This window comes from Vipera berus (genome assembly GCF_964194415.1).
Source record: "Vipera berus genome assembly, chromosome: Z".
Taxonomy (NCBI): Eukaryota; Metazoa; Chordata; class Lepidosauria; order Squamata; family Viperidae; genus Vipera; species Vipera berus.
The window spans coordinates 75416913-75440863 of NC_138205.1; the positions used below are offsets into that span (position 1 = coordinate 75416913).

The 23951-nt window shown below is 39.7% G+C and overlaps 1 protein-coding gene across 1 annotated transcript in view; it reads right to left on the reverse strand.

The window, feature by feature from the left end:
* Positions 1-23951, reverse strand: part of ITGA9 (integrin subunit alpha 9) — a gene marked incomplete at its 3' end in the record, with an annotated part of 248178 nt that overhangs the window by 184755 nt on the left and 39472 nt on the right. Inside the window, exons 9-13 of the mRNA XM_081345406.1 lie at positions 14166-14303; positions 8456-8561; positions 7555-7649; positions 3538-3628; positions 2910-2955 (exon numbers count right to left, since the gene is read on the reverse strand). Coding sequence (XP_081201532.1) covers positions 2910-2955; positions 3538-3628; positions 7555-7649; positions 8456-8561; positions 14166-14303 — 476 coding nt within the window. The remainder of the gene's footprint in view (positions 1-2909; positions 2956-3537; positions 3629-7554; positions 7650-8455; positions 8562-14165; positions 14304-23951) is intronic.

Consider the following 23951-nt stretch of genomic DNA (forward strand, 5'->3'; position numbering starts at 1 on the left):
GGAAAAAATTGATTGGAGAGGCTGCCAAAAGACCTAGAGCAACATTAAAGGAACTGAAGGAATTTCTGGCAAGTACTGGATATATACTACATGTGACAACAATCTCCCATGTTCTTCATACGTCTAGGCTTGGGATAAGATGGCAAAATGGAAGGTTTTTCTTACAAAGGAAAACATTCAAGTCCAGCTATATTTTTCAAAACATACACCAAATTTGACAAAAAACATGTGGATAAATATGTTATTGTTTGATGAAACTAAGATTTATCTTTTGGGCCATAATTCCAAAAAGGATGTTTGGACAAAAACAACAATGTACATCACCAAAAGAAAACCATACCCACAGTGAAGCATGGTGGTAACAGCATTATGCTTTGGGGCTGCTTTTCTTCAGCTAGAACTGGAAGGAATTATGAACAGTTCCAAATATTAGTCAATTTTGGCACAAAACCTCCAAGACTCTGCTAAAATGCTGCAGAGGAAGAGGAATTTCACCTTTCAACACAACAACCCAAACATACCTCCAAAAGAACAAAAGAATGGCTTCACCAGAAGAAGATCATAGTTTTGGAATGGCCCAGCCAGAGCCCAGACCTGAATCCAATTGAAAATCTTTGGGGTGACCTGAGTACGCAGGAGACGCTCTCATAATCACAGAGATTTGGAGCACTTTGGCAAAGAAGAGTGGGCAAACTTTCCCAGGGCAAGAGGGACTGAATGTTGTCATAAAATCAAAAGGTGTTTCAACAAAGTATTAGGTTAAGGATGTGCACACTTATACAAACAAGTTATTATAATTTTTTCCCTTAAAGAGTTCAGTTTGTTTTTCAACTGAATTCTACATTTTATATTTTATAAGTGGGGAAAAATCTGAAGTGATTTATCTTGGTCTGATTACTTTACATCTCAAAAACCTGGCATTATAAAAGAAGTGTGTAGACTGTTTATATCCACTGTAGATACGTTTGTTAAATCCCTTCAGAATAATTATATTTACATTAATTTTATCTTAATTCTGTGAAATCCACAGTATTTTACATTATTACAAAAATGACACAAATTGACATAAGTAGTGCATGTTCATATTTAAAGAGCAATTAAGAATGACATGTACCTCATTACTCAGGTTTTACCATCTTAAACTTAACGTATAAAGTAAATTCTTTTTCTATTTACCTAAGCTTTACTCTCTTGGGAGAGGGGAGATCAGAAAATAGAGGCCTCCTTATTTATTTTAGGAAAATACAAGTTTCCCATCATGTAGAAATCAAACCCTCATTTAAGAAAAAATCAAATCCAGAGTCTGTGATAGTTTCTACAAAAAAAGTATGTCTTTGACTCAATTGTTTAATTGGGTTCTCTTTATCTAATTTTAGAACTTGTATGAAGAACAGATCATGTTTTAACTAATATTTATGCAGAAACTTTAAGTTCAAACAAGTTCAAAAACTTTTAAGCACTGCTGTTCATATAAATATAGGAACAAATTTATGAAATTGCTTGTTGTAGAAAAGTGTCAAAAATAAAAAACCATGTCTAAAAATGTGCAAACAGATCAAGATAATAGCAATTTTCTATCAATCAGTTCAAACATGACAGTCAGTGGAGACTGGACATACCCAAGGAAAAAAAATGTCACTTCATTTTTTTTTCCAGCATTCACTATCAACCTACTATGATTATTTTCTGGCCATGTTACTACAGCTGTTTCCTCTAATCAGATCATCTATATACAACTTCTCTTAAAATCTGCCTTAGTGGATACAGATGGTATTTTTGTTTGTTTTAGAAAAAACATAATTGCTGCCTTTCCTAATTCTGCAATCTCAAACCGTCCATTTAACTAGACAAAATTGATGAGTTGCTTTAAAGAATGCCTTAACACAGAGGTTCCCAACCTATGGGCTGCAGCCCACTACCAGGCCGCATGAGTGGCTGGCCAGTGCATGCATGCATGTGTGCTCGCTCACCTGCTGTCCTTGCACCGGCACTAGCCGAGCTGCGAATCTCGCACCAGTACTAGCTGACCCGTGACCCTGAGAGCTGACGCTAAAAGAACTGTGTGCCAGTGCTAGCATTTAAGAGTGCATATGCTCCTGGCCCCATGTGCACATATGTACATGCAGCCACAGGTGTGTGTGCACACATGAGCACATAAAGGTGCCTGTCCCTCCCTTTCCCAGTGGGCTGCCAACCCAGAAAGGTTGGCAACTCCTGCCTTAACAGAAATAGTCTTATTTGTTCATATTTCTTCAATAACGTCTTATGCACTACTACCAGAGCTGTTAACAAGCTGTAAAGAAGCAGGATATTACTATATATGGGACCTTCTGTATCATTTGAAAGCATTGTGATAGAACATTAAGTCATGAAAAGCCTGTCTTACAGGAAACAAATACAAACTTCCAGATGAGAATTTTCTTGTACAAGCCTACTGCCTTATTCAGAAAATTTAAGGGGGAGCCAGATGATGTCACCCTCGCTTGTAAACTTCTAGTATTTTCCTACCATTGATTTTTCTCTTTTTTTCTCACTGATAATCCATTAAAAGGAAAGAGATAGAGAGAGGGATGGATGGACAGACAGGCAAGAGATGTACAGTGCCTCTTATTAGGAATACTAGAAGTTGTGGGTCTAGAAGTATATGAACAAGCAATGTACCTTGAGCTACAGTTGTTTGCACACTGTGATATACCAATATCACTGCCCTAACCTGTTTGAGAGTAAAAGTATTAACTATCACTACTATCAGCTCCATTGTTTATGCAAGCAGTAACAAATTTATGCAATTCAGTTTGCAATTCAGTTTGAAAATGTAATTATGGATACAGTGCTTACGAGAATTTTGTTTCTTCTAAACCCAAACAAGGGACAAGTACAGTAAAAGAAACAAGATAAATAGCACTCACCTTAGAAGAACTACATTGTTTGACATAAAGGCACCAATTGTCACATCTGGAAAAAAAGTTGATAGCATTTAGAACAAGCCTGATTCCTGACCTCCACAAATTTAAATGAATAAAAGCAATTCAATGTTTTTCAGGATCTTCTCCCGAAATATAATTTTCCAGGACAATACATTCCTGAACATTCTCCTTATATCAGTATGTAAGATATATTTTCATTACAAAATGCCCATCTTGACTCATGTCAATAAAGGAATAACCAAATAATGTTTGGTTATTAAGTTTATCATAGTTTAATTCACCATCCAGTTACTAAGCTGCACTATGAATAGTTTCTATGTTTCTCAGAATTGATCCCAGGAGACCAAGTTTCATGATTTGTGAATATACAATTATTGTTTATCTTTTAAAAGTTTGTATCATTTATATTCCTTGATTTCTAGTATTGGGTTCAGATCTATTTCAGACTTAGAATAGTCCAACCAATCCCCACCCCTTTTGCCTTAAATTAACTGAAAACATGTTTTTGTATAGACACATTTTAACAAAAACAATGGAAATATGAATCCTTGACTCTTTAGTCCTTCCATTAATTTTATCAATTTATTTGCAGTAAACTGTCAAAGCCTACCTGGATAACCATTTCCATCCATATCAATTCCTCCAGAAATGGACTGGCCAAACATCTGCAACCTTGGACTTAACTTCCTTCCAGATATTTTCTGCAACAAACAATTCAGAACTGAAATCAATCAAATCAAACAAAAACACAATGTTTATGTTTTATATATTTGATAAGATTCACTGCAAATTTATCACATTTTGATAGAATTGAGATGACTGGTAATGAAACATATTATCTCCAAGATATAGATGAGAAAGATGGTTTATACGCACGCATGTATATATGTTTATATACTGATGTCAATACTATCATACAGATTTTATTTATTTAATTTATATGCTGCCCATTTCATTGTCAAGCAATTCTGGTAGCTTACAACATTATAAAGCAAAAAAGGGCTGTATATAAATCTAATAAAATAAAATAAATAAATAAATAATATTAAAACATTAAAACATTCAACATTGAAAATGAACAAAGTTAAGTTTGGAACCAGAATACAAATAGAGTGGAGCTGGGATCTTCATTAACAACCTCTCCATTAACCACATCTAGGATAGATGCCCCCATCAGGCTGTCCCAGAAGTGCTTTTTCAAAAGGCAACTGTACTTTCTTGGGTTTTTCCCCCTGAAAATAATTCATTCTTATCCAAGAAGCTTCTTCAGTTCTCACTTCATGGATGAGAAGTGAAACATTTTCAAGGAAAAAAACCAAGAAAGTCCAGTTGTCTTTTGAAAAAGCACCTTTGAAACGAAGATGACCTGGATGATTGAGAATCTCCAGACAGGATTTGAGGCTCTTTCAGACGGTCAAGAGGGTAAGGATGGATCTCATCTCATGGGGTACAATATTCCAAACAGTGGGAGCCATGGGAAAAAAAGACTTTTCTCCTGGAGCCACCAACCAGAATTCCTTGACCGATGGGGTCAAATTGCAACATTTTCCACTCTTAATTAAGGCATCATAAAGGGATCTAATGTACGAATACTAAGCCTCTGTTGTTTGAGAAGCAATAGGGGTTTTTTCTTTCAGAGAAAACATATACTGGTTGTATTATTTTGCTTAAATCAGAAAAAGATGAGGGCATATCTCACTAAACAAATTGTTGACTCTTCTTCCCCACTCATCCAATGGTGATGATTCACAGTTCATCATTACATCTATAATATTACAATTAATGGGCTTGTAGGATTATACAGGCTACTGTTATGCTGAAAAAAATAGTAGTAGTGCCTTGCTACAGAGTTGGAACAAATAAAGACAATTAATATATTTTAAAATTTAAACATACAGGAACTATCTTTGCAAGGAAGTCATTATGTCTCTGACTCCTGTTGATCCAAAATTTGCAATGCAGATGTTCAAGTGTAATGAGCCTCTGCTCATCCACAGAACAAATCCAAACCTTACTGGAGAACATTGCCCATTCTATAGTATAGGAGATTGGTAATTTTTCGTAAGAGATGGGAATGCAACATTCTGTATTTTTGTTTTAGTTTAGCCATTTTCTACTGGCAAAATGGAATTCTAAATAAAAAGGACAATAGCCCTGTCCCATTGTCAGATGGGAGAAATGAGGAAAAACTGCAGATATAAAAGAGGGAGAAGGAGCTTTTTCAAAAAAAAGTTATAAAGAAAATGTTGCCCCTTTTGGAAATGAAAGCAAAAGAAAGCAGCTGGGCTCCTCAAATTACATTTACACAAGAGAATGTGGCTTGAATTTTGTGGGGTGGGGGTTTCCCTGTTAGGGTGGTAAATACAGAGCTATACAATACATATCCCACAGACATCTGCAGGCTATTAGGATATAAAGGTTGGAGAATAATTCTACACAGTTTGGAGAGCTGTAAAGGAAAGCAAGGGCTGCAAAACCTAGCTTGATAGTATTTATTTAATAGAGACAATTATTTGCCAACTTCTTAAGGTACTTCAGGCATGCCCAGTATTTTTCTGTATCAGATGTTTCTAAAATTTTATCACAGCATCTGTAACTAAATGCCCTTTCATCAAACAGTTGTGTATTGTGTGTGTAAGAGGAGAAAGAGGGAGAGGAAAGAGAGAGAGAGAGAAAGAGAAGAGAGAATGAGAATGTTTTACAAAATCCACAGCATCTGGACAGTTCAGTAATCAGGCCCAAAGCCCTTTACCCTAAGTTTACTGGTTCAAATAGAGGCCAGGTAGGCAGATGTTACAAATTAAACATCTGAAAGTGTTTGATGGATTTGTGAGGCAAATAAATGGCTGACCTACAGCCCTGGTCTATGTGAACATGGCAAAGCAATATAATACAACCATTAAAAGCCTGAGGCAAAAAAGAGAGAAAGAAAAAGAATGAGATCAAAGACAAAAATAGGAAACTATTGGGAAGAACGTTTCCTAAAAATCCAAAAGATTCAGCAGTTATTTTAACTATACCAATATTAATCTCCCTTTGTATAAATACTGTCCAATACTGTCTCATGTATGTGTGTGTGGAGGGGGGGAGCAGATATTCAGATATCCCCAACCAAGCTAACAGTATGCATCTAAATCAGTTCTGATGTTCCCACACTCCTCCCTATGGACAGAAATAATTGTCCATGCATCACAAATTATCACTTTCACAAATGATCATAAAAAGGGATTTAGCATATGTTATTCTGTTTCAAAGGAGAGTTAATGCATTCTAAAACAGTCAGCAAACAGCAGAACTAATCATCTACAGACTTCTCAAATGATCTCAGAGGCAATCACTAAACTCTGACTTAGCATCCCTCATAAACCCCCACCCAGCAACAAAGAAAAATATTTAGATCAGTACTTTAAACAGCTGAAGGATTAAAAAAAAGACTTTTTTCCATAAGCCCTTTCTAAAGCAAAAATGCAACAAAAACCAGCTTGGGGCAAAAGGCTCATGATTTGATCTAGTAACACATATTCTGAAAAATCAGTATTTATTAAAAGAAGAATTTATTTTTGATTTCCACTATTACAGCCAAGAATCTAAGATGAAGTCAACAGGAAAACTTTTTAGAAAGAGACTCATTGGGAAAAAATAATGGAATAGATATTAAATTAAGTTGTTTCCTTATTGCAACCTACAAAATCTTGTTATGGCATGTTATTTATTTTTATTTATTTATAACCCACCTTTATTATTTTTACAAATAATTCAAGGTGGCAAACATATATAACACACCTTCCTCCTCCAATTGTCCCCACAACAACAAGCCTGTGAGGTGGGTTGGATTGAGAAAGAGTGATTGGCTCTAAGTCACTCAGCTGACTTTCATACTAAGGAAGGACTTGAATTAATTAGTCTCTCACTTTCTAAATTGTTGCTAAGGTCCTGAAGATAAAGCATGAGATGTTAAGATGAAATAAAAAACAATGTGATTATTTTGGCCTTGGGAGTTTGGGTATTTTTTTTACTTTATTTCTGCACAATAAAGAAAAATCATTTTTTTAATTCCATGGTAAGTCTTGAAATTAAAACTTGAAATACCAGCTTAAATACCAGCTTGTAAGCCGCCCTGAGTCTTCGGAGAAGGGCGGGATATAAATGGGATTAAAATAAAAAATAAAAAATAAATGTGATCAATATTTTCAATGACTATCTTGTGTTGGAAGTATCAAGGGGGAGGAACTGTTACAAACCACTATGTGGTTTCAGTGTTGATGGCAGATTATTGACAACAGCCCCTCAAGTACATAATTTGAAGCCCTATTTCACATTTTGTTGTGGGAAAAAGACTGGCAAAGCCAAGTGAAATGGGAAAAGAGGGATCTGAGGAGAATCACTAGTATAGCCACAAATGAACAACGTCCCATCTTGATTGCTGATGACACTTATCTAACTCTAAGCAGGTTCTGACCATTCCTTGAGAATATTCCTGTGCATAGGATTTTAGCAATAACTCAGTTAAATCGAATCTTAATGTTTGGACCTGGTCTTTTAAGCAATAGGCTACTTCCTAACTTTTAGATCTATCCTAATTTAGCTTGCCCTATTCTTACAAATCCTTATAACATTTAGTACTTACCATGGAATATCGAGGAATGATGCCCCCAAGGTATCCATGATAAATATATACTGCTCCTGCATAATCATCTTCTTTAGAAGCACCAATGGCAACATCTACAATAGGCCAAACAACGTAAGAAGTGAATTTTCTTTAGTTATGAAGGTGAATTCTTTCTACAGCCTATCTTCTTTAACACAAAGATAGGAGTAACTCCCTTAATGGCAATCTAATTTGCAGAATATTACTTCATTTCATAAGCACTGGCTATTTAAAAGCAAATAAACCCTTGGATTTGTATTTCACCTAATAAAAACATGTGCTTAGGTTCTATGAATACCAATTAAATATTTACAAATAAATAAATAAATAAAATAAATAAATTATGCATAGGAGAATACTTATCCATCTTGGCTTGCTTTATTAATATCAAGGGAGATCTTAGGTAATTGTAGATGAATCTATGAGTTGCACAGAGAATATAATTCCATACCAAAGAGAAATCTTTTCAAAATGTTCAAGTCTTTAAAACACTATGATAATGCAAATTAAGTTGCATGTAGGATTCAACAGCCAATCTATAACTGTATGGTTTTTGTTGTTTTATTTTGCCTAGGCAACATACAATTAGATCATCTAAGTTAGTTCAGATTGTATTTATTAACACATTGTGAAGTTGCTTAAAAATCACAACTGCAAATTTTAATCAATGGAAAAAACCTACCTTTAATTTATCTAGCAGGACCAATACTACTCTTAAGCCAAAAATACACCCTAGTGCACCTGTCTCTTCATTATTATCAACAAATTATATACATATAATTAAGATAGTTCAATATTATTATATGTACTCTGTAAATACCAGATTTATTTTGCTAAAGCAAGAAAGAACAAGGCCTGGTGAAAAAGAAAATATACTGACCTGGAAATCCATCATCATCAATGTCCCCAAGGGATGCCATGCTTTCCCCAAAGTGTGCGTTGTAGGCTTTATCACCATTCAGAACACGTTGCTCTTCCATAACTCCCTAGCAAACAGGAAATAGGCCAGGCTAAGAAAAATAGAGGCTAGCGTTGAAAGATGCATGACCTCTGGTGCTGGAAGAATCTCTCTCTCTCTCTCTCTCTCTCTCTCTCTCTCTGTATATATATATATATATATATATATATATATATATATATATATATATATATATATATATATATATATATATATATATATATATGTGTGTGTGTGTGTGTGTGTGTGTGTGTGTGTGTGTGTCTGTCTGTCCTTCAGGAAACACCTGGAACATATCTAGAGTAAGATTCCTGAACTTCTGACCATATGCTTCAGTCAGTGCAACTACTCAGATATTATAGAGATGAAATCAGTGTAAATTTAAAAAGCACTCAATTGTTCCTGAAAATGGAATCGCAGGTCTGGATATCACTGCAAAGACCAATACATGGCAAATCTAATTTCTCAAAATTTCTCAAAATCCAAAACAGAAAAATCTCATGCATGTCAAGTCCTCCATATGTGTTACTGCAAAAAGCCAAACAGCTAATGAAGTATATAGCTTCTATTCTGTTCAAATGAACAGCTGGAAGGAAATATTAGAATACAAGATATTCAGCAAAATTCTCCCATAATCACTGGAACTGGGACAGATAAATCAGTTCAATTAGTGTTAAAATAACTGAATTAAACATGTTGAGTCATCAACAGCACACAAAAAATGTGTTGTTTTTTTCTTTACCCGCCGGTGAACCATACTGATGTCACAATAGGATTGTTTTAGAAGAAATATTCCATCTTCTGCATAGGAAAACAGGGAATACTTCTTCTGTAATATTAACTGAAGCAATATCTGCATAAATAATTAGAAAACAAAACAAACTAGTAATAGGTACGCAACTATATAAGAATATAGTTAATCAGGATTTCTTTAACTGTGAAGGCCTTGGAAATAGACTGACCTCTTTAGTATACCAAAAAGTGTAAGCACCAACTGGCAGATCCATACATAGATTATAAACAATATTGTATATTTGGCAAAGCCTCCGATGCAAAATGCCAAAATACTTAGTATCACAAAAAACAAGCAAAACACAAAGCCCAAGAAATAATCCAGTTATTTCAAATAACAGAAGAGAGATTTTGACTGAACAGTAGCATGAAATTTATGATTTGCCAGGGGAAGCAGTCTGGAAGGCCAACTACTGGTAGTTGTAAATTTCCCTTAAAAACAGGGGTTGAACCAAATGACCTTTGCAATCCCCTTCAGTTCTAGGATTCTATATATAATAAATAAGATACATAGTTTTTGGAGGCGTGTTCCACTAATCTATATTTTCCAAACTATGGATTTAATCTGAACTTTTATCATGGCTAAAGCATGTTTCACTACAGTCTCTAACTTGTAGTATAGGTGCCACCTATACTATACCTCATCAGGTATAACAACTGAGAACGTACAGGACTTGCTCTACCTATAAATTTCCCAAATACCAGCAGGAAAAGAGGCCTCTTTGAATTTTTTTGTGGGAATTGGCATCTCTCTCTCTCTCTTCATATCTCTCTCTCTCTCTCTCTCTCTCTCTCTCTCTCTCTCTCTCTCTCCCTCCGTCCCCCCCCCCTCTCTCTCATATCGTACCCAGACATTCTGAAGGCCCTGGGAATCCCTCTGGAGCGCCTTGCATTTTCAGATTTCCTATTATTGTCATGTACTAGGAAAGAAAAGTTCACATAGGCTTCCAGTGAAAAGTAACAAGGAGCAAGTGTCAGGAAACAGGAGGGAGGAAGACAATTCAGACCTGCATTCAACTTGGAGAAGTCTATTGTGATTTAATATTGCCCGAAATTGTCTACTACAGAATCATACATGTCACATTGCTTGTTTTGCAACCTGCATGTAGATCAGGGGTCCCCAACCCCCGGTCCGTGGACCAGTACCAGGCACAGCATGACAGCAACAGGGCCACATAAACAAGCAAAGCCCGATCCACGAGATGCAGATAGCACACAAAAGCACACACCTTCCGGTCCGCAGAAAAACTTCTCTCCACGGAACCGGTTCCCAGTGCCCAAAAAGTTAGGGACCTCCGATGTAGATGGTGCAGCATTGGCTGATTCTTTGACTTGGACATAGTTGCCCATAATTATATAAGTGCTTTCCTCCAGGAATCAGTTTCATCTTCCATAGAAAAAAAAATCAAAACAATTAGCTCTCCAAGGAGTTGTGGGAGGCAAAGTATGATGGGAATGAAATGAAGTTACTCAGGGAGGATTTTTCAGTCTTTGTTTTTTCAAAATTTAACCCTGAAGAGGTGCAGTGTGCCAAACACAGGCCAATCTATTTCAACCACTATTTTGGTCTTATTTGGTTTAAAACATAGAAATGAAAACTCCCCCAAGTTGACATTTTCTTTCACCAAATATTGTTTCATGGAGGGAGAGAGAGGGGATGTTCTTTGGTGGCTACAGGATCAACATGTAATCTGTGATTTAATCAAACAACTTTGCACTCTCCAAATGCATTCCCAGCACTGACTGGGAACCTTGGTAGGGTTCCAAAAGATGGAGAAATAACCACAGAAGGAAAGCATTAGATCAGAATGAAAATGATGTGCATATTCTTCATGTTCTTCAGAACTAAAAAGCTTGCTCAATCAGAGTTCTCATTCAGAGATAAGATGTTAAACATTCTCACCAAAGTCTACACAGAATCCTCCTTCAGACTTTACCATTAGTTACAAAAGAATCAGGAATAAAGATAACCTCACTAAAATTATTCCCTTAAATTATGTTTTAAAAGAGGTAGTGATAAATTTAATGCATATTTTCTAATGCAGAGTTTATTGTTTCCCAGGGTAGTCAACAGTTAATATATGCTTTAATGCTTTTTGTTTTGAAGACATTGATTTCAAGAGTTAATACTTTCATTGCAGAATAATGCCTACATGCTTGTTATATTGTTTTTAGATTCTGGCCAGTTCCCTCACAATTAATTAAGAGATTGAGTTCAAGTGTTGGCCTAGCTATGAAATTTGAGCAAAACATCTATTAGCAGGTTACGGCCTTTGTGATATTATTGAGAGAATGGTTCCACTTAGAACTATCCTAGGAAAAAGCAAAATCCATTAATCAATAGTCAAGATAGAGCTTAATTTATAAATGAGATACTAATGCTCAGACAATATAACTAACTGGAGACAAATAATTCTGCAATCTAAACCATGTCTGGATGTACCTCTACAATATTCCATACTGAAGGCTCAGCTTGAAACTCAATGATAGGCTCAAGATCCAGATGGATCTTGACAAACTTGAACATTGGGCCCTACCCAACAAAATAAAATTTAACATAGAGAAAAGTAAGGTTTACACTTAGACAAGAAAAAACGAAAGTACAGGTACAGATTAGGTGAAACCTGGCTCAAAAGCAGAACTGTGAATCTTGGAGTCCTAGTGGACAATCACTTAAATGTCAGCCAGCAGTGTACAGCAACAGCCAACAAAACCAATCCAATCTTTGGTTGCATAAACAGAGGGATAGAATCAAGATCACGTGAAGTTTTAGTACTGCTTTATAAAACCTTAGTAAGACCACACCTGGAATACTGCATCCAGTTTTTGTCGCCACATTATAAAAAAAAATATTGAGACTTTGAAAAGAATGCAGAGAAGAGCAACTAAGATGATTCAGGGCCTATAGACTAAAACATACGAAGAATGGTTACAGGAATTGGGTATGGCTAGTCTAGTGAAAAGAAGGATTAGAGGTGACATGATAGCAGAAAACTTTCCAGGAAAGACTCAAGCTTATGGAAAGCTACTGTGCCCATTTGACCTCAAATGACCCCAAATGTCATGACTTATGACCCATTTGTTTTAAAACCAAAACACAGAAAGCATTATTTGGGATGGAAGACGTTTTTTGCAAACAGAAGCAACTCTGAGAAAGCCCATATGGCTCATCCTTCTTCCAAACAATCTGTGGTCATCTCAGAAGACAGGAAACTGATGCTGATTATTTCCCTAGGCAACCTCTGGGCCACACAGTTGTGCAATGTACTCATCTGCAATGAAAAACCTTCTCCTGAGAACTAACTGTTGGGGAGAAGGGTGTTTCAACAGAGTCAAAATAAAAGCCATTTCCTGTCGTCTGGCTTCTCAAAATTTGGCATGAAGATAAAACGGTACTAATTCAGTCTCCCAAGACATACTATGGCTGGTCATAGCGTTGCCATATTTAAACAAAAAGAAAAGTACTGAATCTGAGTCATTAAGTAGAATGATCCTGCTGAGCATGTCTTGAAAATAACTCCCTATGTGAACAGTACTGGCATGTTAGCACATAATACAAGCCAAAATATGAACAGCAAAATAGTTTTAAATTCTGGCTTTCGGGAGCATACTTTGCATCAATTTTGGAATCAAATGCCATACAAGCTTAACTTATATACTCTCAAGTCAAATGTTTGCTATCACAATGCATCTTAATAACTTGCAATTCTCCCAGAAACATCTTAATAATTTCTTTGATCTCATCCATCTATCTTATACAGTTATCTCTGAATGACTTACTTCCTATGAATGGCAAAACAAACAAGTTACTAATAGGCTACCAATACCCATTTATTAACTCTGCAGTTTGTCAAATATACTTTCTACAGCTTTCTTAATCATAGCAAATACTGGCTGTAATGAAAGTCTAGGCCTACTAAGGCCATGATCTACTGTAGATCCAAAGTTTCTGGAACTAATAAATTCACCTGGAAAGGCTGAAGTACAGCAAAGAGCTGACTTTGCTCATCTGGCCAAGACAAATCTAGGCTTCTACATAACACTGGCTCAGTTCCTAATTCTGTAATTTGCTATATTTTGCTACATATCTTCTAATGTTCCTGCATTTGTTCTAAACCTCATGTCCCAGTTCAAACATCAGAATCCTTGATAACAAGAATGAAACTGGACTATGCAGCCAAAGATGGAGCACGTCAATAATCTTTAAGCCTTCAGAGACTTTCTCTCTCTCTCTGCATATATGTTTGTGTGTATATACTACACACACACAAACACACACACACACAGAGAGACACACACACAATCCCTCTAAAAACATTCTTATTATTTCCTCTCACAGTAAGTCTGCTTTGTTTTTCAGGGTGTTCTAAACTTTTCAGTGCTTTTTAGCGATACCTTCATGAAGACAGAATGTATTGTTTTGCTTTTCTATACAGGTTTATAGCGTTTTAGAAGCTGCTTGTTTTTTTTTAATGAAAAGTGTAGTAATGAAGGGTCAAATGTACTAAAAATAAGAATAATCTAGGCTGTAGATATGAAGAAATGAAACTTTTTTGTGAAACATGTTTCTATAATAAATCAGAGATATCCCAGCATTCTCGTTTGTGTTTTAACAGATTTGTCCACTCTTGCACAAGAAGGAATGCAAACAGACTTTATAATATTCCAAGAGATAATAAAAACACATGCATCTCCTTGTTTTATTAAAACTGAAATTGGAAAACTGCAATCCCACATTTGCTTAATGCCCTAAAACCAAATTCACATAATACAGTACAATTGGGATCAGTATTACCAAGACTTCTCCAAGCTGTTAGATTAGGTTCGTTCATATACTTACATTTCCTCTGCTGAGGAAGACAGTGACTTGACCTTCATCTCGAATCTCAGAGAACATGGGTGCTCCCACCAGGAGGTCTGAAAGTCCATCAGAATTCAGATCAACTGCACATAAGGAGGAGCCAAAGTAAGAGCCCATCTGCAACCAAGCCGAGTCACAACAAAGCATTCAGTATATTGCCCACACACAAGAGGAAATCATACAATTTTTTTTTTCCAAGTGAAAAAACAATTTACTGATCCATCTCACACCCAGTAGCTGTAAATAACGGTTGCAATAGTTTTCTAAAATCAGCTGAATAGGGCAGCTGCTGTTTTTGTTATAGACTGGATTTGACATTTTTATCCACCATTTTTATCAAGACTGGGAATAGGCAGTTGTTGTTTGATGGTGTTAAAAGTATTGTTGCAAGATGTCAGCTGTTCCAAGTAAAGCTGCCTTTTGCAATTGACTGATTGTGATTATTTTTCAACACCAATGCTGTTCAAGTGGTGCTCCAGTTGTTTTGGTACTACTATTGTTACTACTTTTATTTTATTTTTTGCCACAATCGTTCTACTGTTATTTGCAGGCCTTTGTATTTTTCTCCAGTTCTTTCTCTTCTCCTATCTCCAGGTATTGCTTTGTCTATTATCCAGACATTCTTATCAACAATTGTTAAGTCTATATTATTATCATGATCCCCTTCATGGACTACTGCCTTGTCGTGGCGAAGGGGCTTGCGTAATTCAATGAAGCTATGAGCTATGCCGTGCAGGGCCACCCAAGACGGAAAGGTCATAGCAGAGAGTTCTGACAAAACGTGATCCACTGGAGAAGGAAATGGCAACCCACTCCAATATCTTTGCCATGAAAACCCTATGGACAGTACCAAAAGGCAAAACGATATGACGCTAGAAGATGAGCCCTTCAGGTCGGAAGGTGTCCAATATGCTACTAGGGAAGAGCAGAGGGCTAGTACTAGTAGCGCCAGAAAGAATGAAGCGACTGGGCCAAAGCCGAAAGGACGCTCAGCTGGGGATATATCTGGTGGTGAAAGGAATGTCCGATGCTGTAAAGATTTTTTCTCCATAGGAACCTGTAATGTAAGATCCATGAATCAAGGCAAGCTGGACATGGTCAAAAAAGAGATGACAAGACTGAACATCGACATCTTAGGAATCAGTGAACTAAAATGGACAGGAATTGGTGAATTTAATTCAGATGACCATCAGGTATACTACTGCGGGCAAGAATCCCTCAGAAGAAATGGAGTAGCCTTCATAGTCAATAAAAGAGTAGGAAAAGCAATACTGGGATACAATCCCCCAAATGGCAGAATGATCTCAGTTCGAATCCAAGGCAAACCATTCAATATCACAGTAGTCCAAGTCTATGCCCCAACCACTGGTGCTGAAGAGGATGAAATTGACTGGTTCTATGAAACCCTACAGCACCTTATAGAACTAACACCAAAAAATTATGTTCTTATCATCATGGGGGATTGGAATGCTAAAGTAGGAAGCCAAAAGATAACCGGAATAACAGGCATGTTTGGCCTTGGAGTACAAAATGAAGCAGGGGACAGGCTGATAAAATTTTGTCAAGAGAATACAATGGTCATAGCAAACACTCTTTTCCAACAACCCAAGAGACAGCTCTACACATGGACATCACCAGACGGTCAACACAGAAATCAGATTGACTATGTGCTTTGCAGCCAAAGATGGAGAAGCTCTATACAGTAGTAAAAACAAGACCAGGACCTGACTGTGGCTCAGACCATGAGCTTCTTGTTGCAGAGTTTAGGCTTAAACTGAAGAAAGTAGGGAAAAGCACTAGGCCACTCAGGTATGAAATAAATCATATCCCTGTTGAATATACAGTAGAGGTGACAAATATATTTAAGGAATTAGATCTGATAGACAGAGTGCCTGAAAAACTATGGACATAGGTTTGCAACATTGTACAAGAGGTAGCAACTAAAACCATCCCAAAGAAAAAGAAATGCAAGAAAGCAAAATGGCTGTCTGAGGAAGCTTTGCAAATAGCTGAGGGAAGCGAAAGGCCAGGGAGAAAAAGAAAGATACGCCCAATTGAATGTAGAATTCCAGAGAATAGCTAGAAGAGATAAGAATGCCTTCTTAAATGAACAGTGCAAAGAAATAGAAGAAAACAATAGAATAGGGAAGATCAGAGATCTCTTCAAGAAAATTGGAGAGATGAAGGGAACGTTTCATGCAAAAATGGGCATGATAAAGGACCAAGATGGCAGGGACCTAACAGAGGCAGAAGAGATTACAAAGAGGTGGCAAAATTACACAGAAGAACTATACAAGAATGAGCTTAATGTCCCTGATAACCACAATGAGGTGGTCACTGACCTCGAGCCAGACATCCTAGAATGTGAAGTGAAGTGGGCCTTAGAAAAACTGAGCAACAACAAAGCTAGTGGAGGTGACAGTAGTCCAGCTGAGCTATTCAAAATCTTAAAAGACGATGCAGGAAAAGTGCTACACTCAATTTGCCAGCAAATTTGGAAAATTAAACAGTGGCCACAGGATTGGAAAAGATCAGTTTACATTCCAATTCCAAAGAAAGGCAGTGCCAAAGAATGTTCAAACTATCGCATTATTGCACTCATTTCACATGCTAGTAAAGTTATGCTTAAAATCCTACAAGCTAGACTCCAGCAGTATGTGGATCGAGAACTACCAGAAGTACAGGCAGGATTTCGAAGAGGCAGAGGAACTACAGATCAAATTACCAACATACGCTGGATCATGGAGAAAGCTAGGGAGTTCCAGAAAAACATCTACTTCTGCTTCATTGACTATGCTAAAGGCTTTGATTGTGTGGATCACAACAAACATGGCAAGTTCTTAAAGAGATAGGAGTACCAGACCGTCTTATTTGTCTCTTGAGAAAGCTATATGCGGGTCAAGAAGCAACAGTGAGAACTGGACATGGAACCACTGATTGGTTCAAAATTGGAAAAGGAGTTCGGCAAGGCTGTATACTGTCGCCCTGCCTATTTAACTTATATGCAGAGCACATCATGAGAAAGCCAGGGCTAGATGAATCAAAAGTTGGAATTAAGATTGCTGGGAGAAATATTAACAACCTAAGATATGCAGATGATACCACTCTAATGGCAGAAAGTGAAGAAGAACTAAAGAGCCTCTTGTTGCGGGTGAAGAAGGAGAGTGCAAAAGTTGGGTTGAAACTTAACATTAAGAAAACCAAGATCATGGCATCCAGCCCTCTCAATTCCTGGCAAATAGATGGGGAAGAAATGGACGTAGTGACAGATTTTATTTTCCTGGGCTCCAAGATCGCTGCAGATGGGGACTGTAGCCAAGAAATTAAAAGACGCTTGCTCCTGGGGAGGAAAGCAATGGCAAATCTAGACAGCACACTAAAAAGCAGAGACATCACCCTGTCAACAAATGGCTATGGTCTTCCCAGTTGCAATGTATGGCTGTGAAAGTTGGACCATAAGAAAGGCTGAGCGCCAAAGAATTGAGGCCTTTGAACTATGGTGCTGGAGAAGACTCCTGCGAGTCCCTTGGACTGCAAGGTGATTAAACCGGTCAGTCCTAGAGGAGATCAACCCTGACTGCTCTTTAGAAGGCCAGATCCTGAAGTTGAAACTCAAATACTTTGGCCACCTAATGAGAAGGAAGGACTCACTGGAGAAGAGCCTAATGCTGGGAAAGATTGAGGGCAATAGAAGAATGGGACGACAGAGAATGAGGTGGTTGGATGGAGTCACTGAAGCAGTAGGTGTGAGCTTAAATGGACTCCAGAAGATGGTAGAGGACAGGAAGGCCTGGAGGAACATTGTCCATGGGGTCGCGACTTTGCAGCTAACAACAACAACAATTATCATCATAGTTATTTTTAAAAGCATCACATCTTTAATTTCTAGCTTATTTTGTCTTCTACCCCATCTTTCTTTTACAGCACAAAGCAATAGAGGTAGCACCCTCCCCCTTCCATTTCCCCACAAGAACCACCCTTGAAGTACTGCTATGCAGCAAAAGTAATTACTTTAATTACTGGATCTCTGGCATTTCAGAGAATACTGATGTGGGTCCCCCAGTATTGGTCATACTAGCTTGGGTATTGGGAATTGTTATTCTGCTTCTTCATAAAGCTTTCCTAAGTCTTGCTTTAAACATCTCTGGACTAATGAACTGATTACGATGATTCACCTATATCTGTAAACATTTCAGGGTACATGTAGGACATCTTTTAAAAAAAGAATCAAACAAATGCAGTGTAAAAAATATTATCTGGATACTTTTTTCACCATTTTCTTGCAGATTCCAAACAACATATGATAACCTCAATAGAGTTAACAGAGAGAATTAAGTCAGGAAGCAGATGTCTGTGGAGATTCTCAGTCATCCAGATCATGGTTGTCCCAAAGATGCTTTTTCAAAAGGCAACTGGATTTTCTTGTTTTTCTTCTAAGATGTTTTGTTTTGAACTGAAAAAGCTTCTTGGGTGAGAAGAGAAACATCTTCATAGAAAAACAATGAAGTCCAGTTGAAAAAAGCACCTATGGATCAGGAAGTAGATGGGGCCTCAGCAACTGAAAAGTTCAGGTTTTTAAATAAGATCAGGTCACGAATATTGACAGAAGGAACAAAAAGATAGACCTATGGCAGGCAAATTATGCCTAAAACTGCACTGATATATATATCAATAATACTGGAAACTATTATCAGCTCAAAAATTCATTCAAAAATTGAATCCATGGCAAATTACTTAATGAAGAGGTTTCAGGTTATTATAGAATAAGGGCCTTCATGGGAACCTAAAAGCCCAAGGACAGAATGCTTGTGTGAACTCAACCTTCTTCTCATTGCATCCTGTGTCAATGTAATAATTTTTTCTCCAGTCCTTTTCAAGTCACTGGCCCTTCAAATGGGGGGGTATGGAAAACTCAAAACACTGTGCAAGCATAGATAATTAGTTTTACTGCCCCGCAGTAAAAGATTCATTCCATCTAATAATTTAAATACTGAAATTTAAAGGATTTTTGAATGGTTACTGATTAAGCCTATTTAAAATGAGCTCAACTTGAGGACCATTCCAAAGATAAAATGGTTTGAAATACAGCTGTTGTTATAGTGGCCAGGTATAGTGATTTACCCACAGGTATACTTGATTTACTCACAAGATATCATTTTTTCCAGGAACTGCACTGACTCCTTGCAAATGTTCAGATTCAATTTAAGATGCTAATTACCTATAACCCTAACCTATACAGCCCTGTAAGTATTGGCTCCAAGATACAGTCTGCTCCAAATGGAATTGCACATCTAATAAGAACCAATGGAGAGGGCATACTAAAATTGTCTCACCTGGAAATATAAGCAAGAAGGGTCCTAGAGAAAGCCCACTTTGCCATGTGTTCTTCTCTGAAATAACCAACCTCTAGAGACAAAGATTGCTTTGTTCCTATTGGTTATTCAGAAGTCTGTCAATAGGTTGCCTTTCTTTTCCATGCAGCTTTTCAGGGTGGAATGGAAATATAATGTTGTTAGTGGAGAGGACAGTGTAGGAGACGACCAAGCTGAGCCCAAGGGAGGAGTCAAATGCGTCATAGGTCACTAATCCCTTCACACCCAAGAGATCTAAGTCCAGTCCACCTTGACTGTCTCGCTTATCTTTCCCATATTTCCCTTAATGGTCAATTGGCCATAATTGTATAGAGAACTTAAGCTTGCAATAAATCTTTATACTCATTTGAGCTGCCTGAATCTCCTTTTTCCCTGGGCGCTTTATTTTACTGATTTATTTTTGAAAACCTAATTGTTATAATAGACAATTGTTATTTGGATTGAAGTGATTGGACTGAAGATTCTATTCAGCAGATTTAAGACTGAAGAGACACACACAACATGGCTTGATTTCAAAATTACTATGACAGCATCATATATCTATGGTAGTGGCATCAAACAGACTCTCTGCATTATGAAATAATATGCTGTGTATTGGAGGTACCCAGGATGGAAACATTTTATGCAGTTTTCAGAAGGAAACCCTGACTTAAGAAGCTGCCCTGAATTGTGAATATGCTTTGGATTTTTGCCAAGAAATGCTAAGTATCCTTCATTCATTGTGAAAATAGAATTCACTGGACCAAAATATAATTGCACTGTTTATTTCTAAATGGGCTGTGCAAATCCACTTATCGTGCTTAGTTAATAGTCCAGTGTGTTAGAGAAATCTCAGAGCTGGTTACTTCCTTAGACCATTGATTAGGTTATCATGTGTTACTGTGCTATACAATACAAGTTCTGTTTGATCTAAATGATAATGATAACTTTATTGTCACTTTGAATGTACACCAATTGGCATACATCAAAATGAAATTTCGTTCCATATAGCTCTCAAAGGGTCACCACCTCCGATATATACTTCTTGTTCGTGGCCCACTCAAATTTCACACTGTCCATTTTAGTCTCTAGGGAGTGAATGATGGCACACAGAAAATGGGGCTCCATGTGGATTAGCCCTCAAATTCGCTTGTATTCTGACAACCTCGCCTTCTTTCCTTTTTCTGATCCTGACTCTTCCACCTTTTCCTTAAAGAGGCCTTGCTTCTTTTCGCCCCTGGAACACGCTGCTGCCGCCTCCACCAACTCCGCCAAAAGCCCCACTCCCTTCCTCTGGGCCTGCCGACAGCCTCATCCAGTTCCTTCACTCCATAAGCTCCAGGTCCTCTCCTCCTCTGCCTCCTCTGGAAACAGCCCTGATTTGCAATAGAATCCATCACTGGGCCAGCAGTCAGATCTTGCTGCTGGTAGAACAAATTCAAACAGTGCCAACGACTTTTAACGGTCTCACCAACAGTTCCAAAACAACTAGAAACTTGCCATGCCAGCAAAGATTGTCGGTCGTATGTCGTATGTTACCTTAGTTCCACCATGTTGCTCAAACACATTAAAATCTTCCTGATCATGTGGCCTATAGCCCTTACTATCTGTTGTGACTCAGGGCCAGCCTGTGGGTCCGACAGCCGGCTCCGATGTATCGGAGGACTCAGATGTGGGGGAGGAGGGAAACGAACCGGCTGATGATGATGATTTGGAGGCTTTGCAGAGCCCTCAGCCGGGGACCTCTTCTCAGCTGTGTGAGCCCGAGAGTGCGGAGGATGATGACCCACAGCTGGCCCTGTTCAAGGACGCCCGACGCAGGAGGCAGACGAGCAGGGACAAACAAAGAAAGACTATGGGACTCCTCGGGAGGAGGCACAGGGAGACCACGCCCTGAGCTCTCTATAAAAGAAGTGTTTGGGGAGGGGCTGGTTGCTGAAAGCAACCTTTTCCGCTTGAGAAGACAAGCTCTTGTGTTTTTGTTAACTGCGTAATTAAATCTTGGCAGAAGCCTTTTAGCCTTGGACGCTTTCCAGACTCTTCTTTTGATTAGGGGTGCGAGAAGAGGGCTGGTTCAGAACAGTTTGCTTTCAGCCACCCACCCCTTAATACTACGATGGAGCAGCTTCTTGCCGAGAATGCCCAGCTCAACCAGCAACTCACCTTGCTGGCCACTCAGGTGGCACAACTGCAGGCTCAGGTACATGCTGCCCCCCCACCCAGGAGGAAATGTCAGATAGCTATGCCGGATAAATTTGCTGGTAATCCAGAACTGTTTCCTGCCTTCCTGGGACAATGCCAGCTTTATATCAGCGTGAGAGCAGCTGATTTCCCCACTGACCGAGATAAGGTGGGATTCGTGTTGAGCCTTCTGTCGGGAGATGCAGCTCGTTGGGGCACGCCTCTGTTGGCACAGCCTAGCCCTTTGTTGGATAACTTTGGGGGGTTTTGTGACCATATGCGCCTCATGTACGAGGACCCGATTAAGGCGCAGACTGCCACCCGACGCCTGAAAGCTTTGAGGCAGGGTCAGCGCCCTCTACAGGCCTATATCAGCGATTTCCGGCTGCTTAGCCAGGATTCCGCCTGGAATGAGGCTGCGCTCGTGGATGCCTTTCAGGATGGCTTGTCAGAGGAGATGTTGGATGAGCTGGCCCGCGTGGACATTCCCTCAGACCTGAATGGGCTGATCCATCTTTGTCTGCGGATCGATGCCCGGCTGCAGCAGCGTAAGAGTCGCCGTGCCACCCCACAGACCCCTGCCGCCCCTGTTGTGCGTGAGCCCCCAGTCCAGAGGGAGGAGCCAATGGAGCTGGGTGCCGCCAGGTCCCGTCTATCGGTGACGGAAATGGACAGACGACGATCGGAGGGGTTGTGTTTTTACTGTGGGGACCCTGGACATTTGGCTGCTTCTTGCCCGAAGAAGCGTCAGCGGGCGTCAGTGACCAAGCCTGCCCCGAGAAAGTCCCCTGCTTTGCTATCGGGAAACGGCCCGAGCCCGATCTAGACGGTGTGAAAGATCGGGCGACCCACAACGATCACGCCGAGCGACGCCGTTCCGACGGTGCCTGTGAACCTCCACGGCATTTGATTTTGGAGGCACGACTGATCCTCCCTGGCAAGCCAGAGGGGATTCCGGTCCATGCCTTAATTGACTCTGGGGCTACCACTAACTTTATGGATTCGGCCTTTGTGGCCAAATGGGCTGTTCCCCAGTGTTCAGTGGATCCGCCCATGCTTGTGGAGACCATCGATGGTCGAGTGCTCCTGTCCGGGCCTATCACGGCCGCCACGCAACCCGTGTGTATGGCCATCAGTACCCATGTGGAGGCCATTCAGTTCTACGTCACTTCGGATCTGCACTTCCCCGTGGTCTTGGGACTGGCGTGGCTCCGGGCGCATGATCCACAGATCTATTGGTCTCAGAACTTGGTCACCTTCCCAAGTTTGCAGTGCGTGGACCACACCCGCCATATCTGTGCCGGCCAGGTGGAGGGTTCCCCAGGGGTTTCCTTGCCTCCCGAACTGTCCGACTTTGCTGACGTGTTCAGCGAGTCAGAGGCGGACCAATTACCCCCGCACAGGCCCTACGACTGCTCCATTGACCTAGTCCCTGATGCGCCTCTCCCAGTGGGGCGTTTGTACTCCATGTCGGAGCCCGAGTTGGCTGCATTGCGGGACTTCCTGACAAAGAACTTGGCTCGTGGATTCATCCGGCCCTCGTCCTCGCCAGTGTCTGCGCCCGTGCTCTTCGTCAAAAAGAAGTCGGGCGAGTTACGGCTTTGCTGTGACTACCGGAAACTCAATGCCATCACGGTGCGTAACCGCTACCCGCTGCCCCTCATCCCCGAGCTCTTGGACCGACTCCGGGAGGCTAAGATCTTCACGAAACTGGACCTGCGTGGAGCTTACAACCTCGTCAGGGTTCGGCCGGGTGATGAGTGGAAGACGGCGTTTGGTACTCGCTATGGACATTTCGAGTACACGGTGATGCCGTTTGGCCTGACCAACGCCCCCGCTGTGTTTCAGCATTTTATGAACGACATCTTTCGGGATCTGTTGGACCAGTTTGTTGTGATTTACCTGGACGACATCCTGATTTACTCCCCGTCGCGTGAAGTGAATCAACAGCATCTCCGTCAGGTCCTGCAGCGCCTCCGGAAACATCGGCTGTTTGCCAAGTTGGAGAAGTGCCAGTTCTACCAGGTGACCATTGATTTCTTGGGCCACCGCATTTCTCCTGAGGGCATCGCCATGGATCCAAGTAAAGTTGAGTCGTTGCAGAGTTGGCAACCCCCGCGTCGCGTGAAGGATGTTCAGCGACTTCTTGGATTTGCCAACTACTATCGGACATTCATCCCTGGCTTTGCTGCCTTGACAGCCCCCCTCACCCGGCTCCTGCAGAAGAAGACTC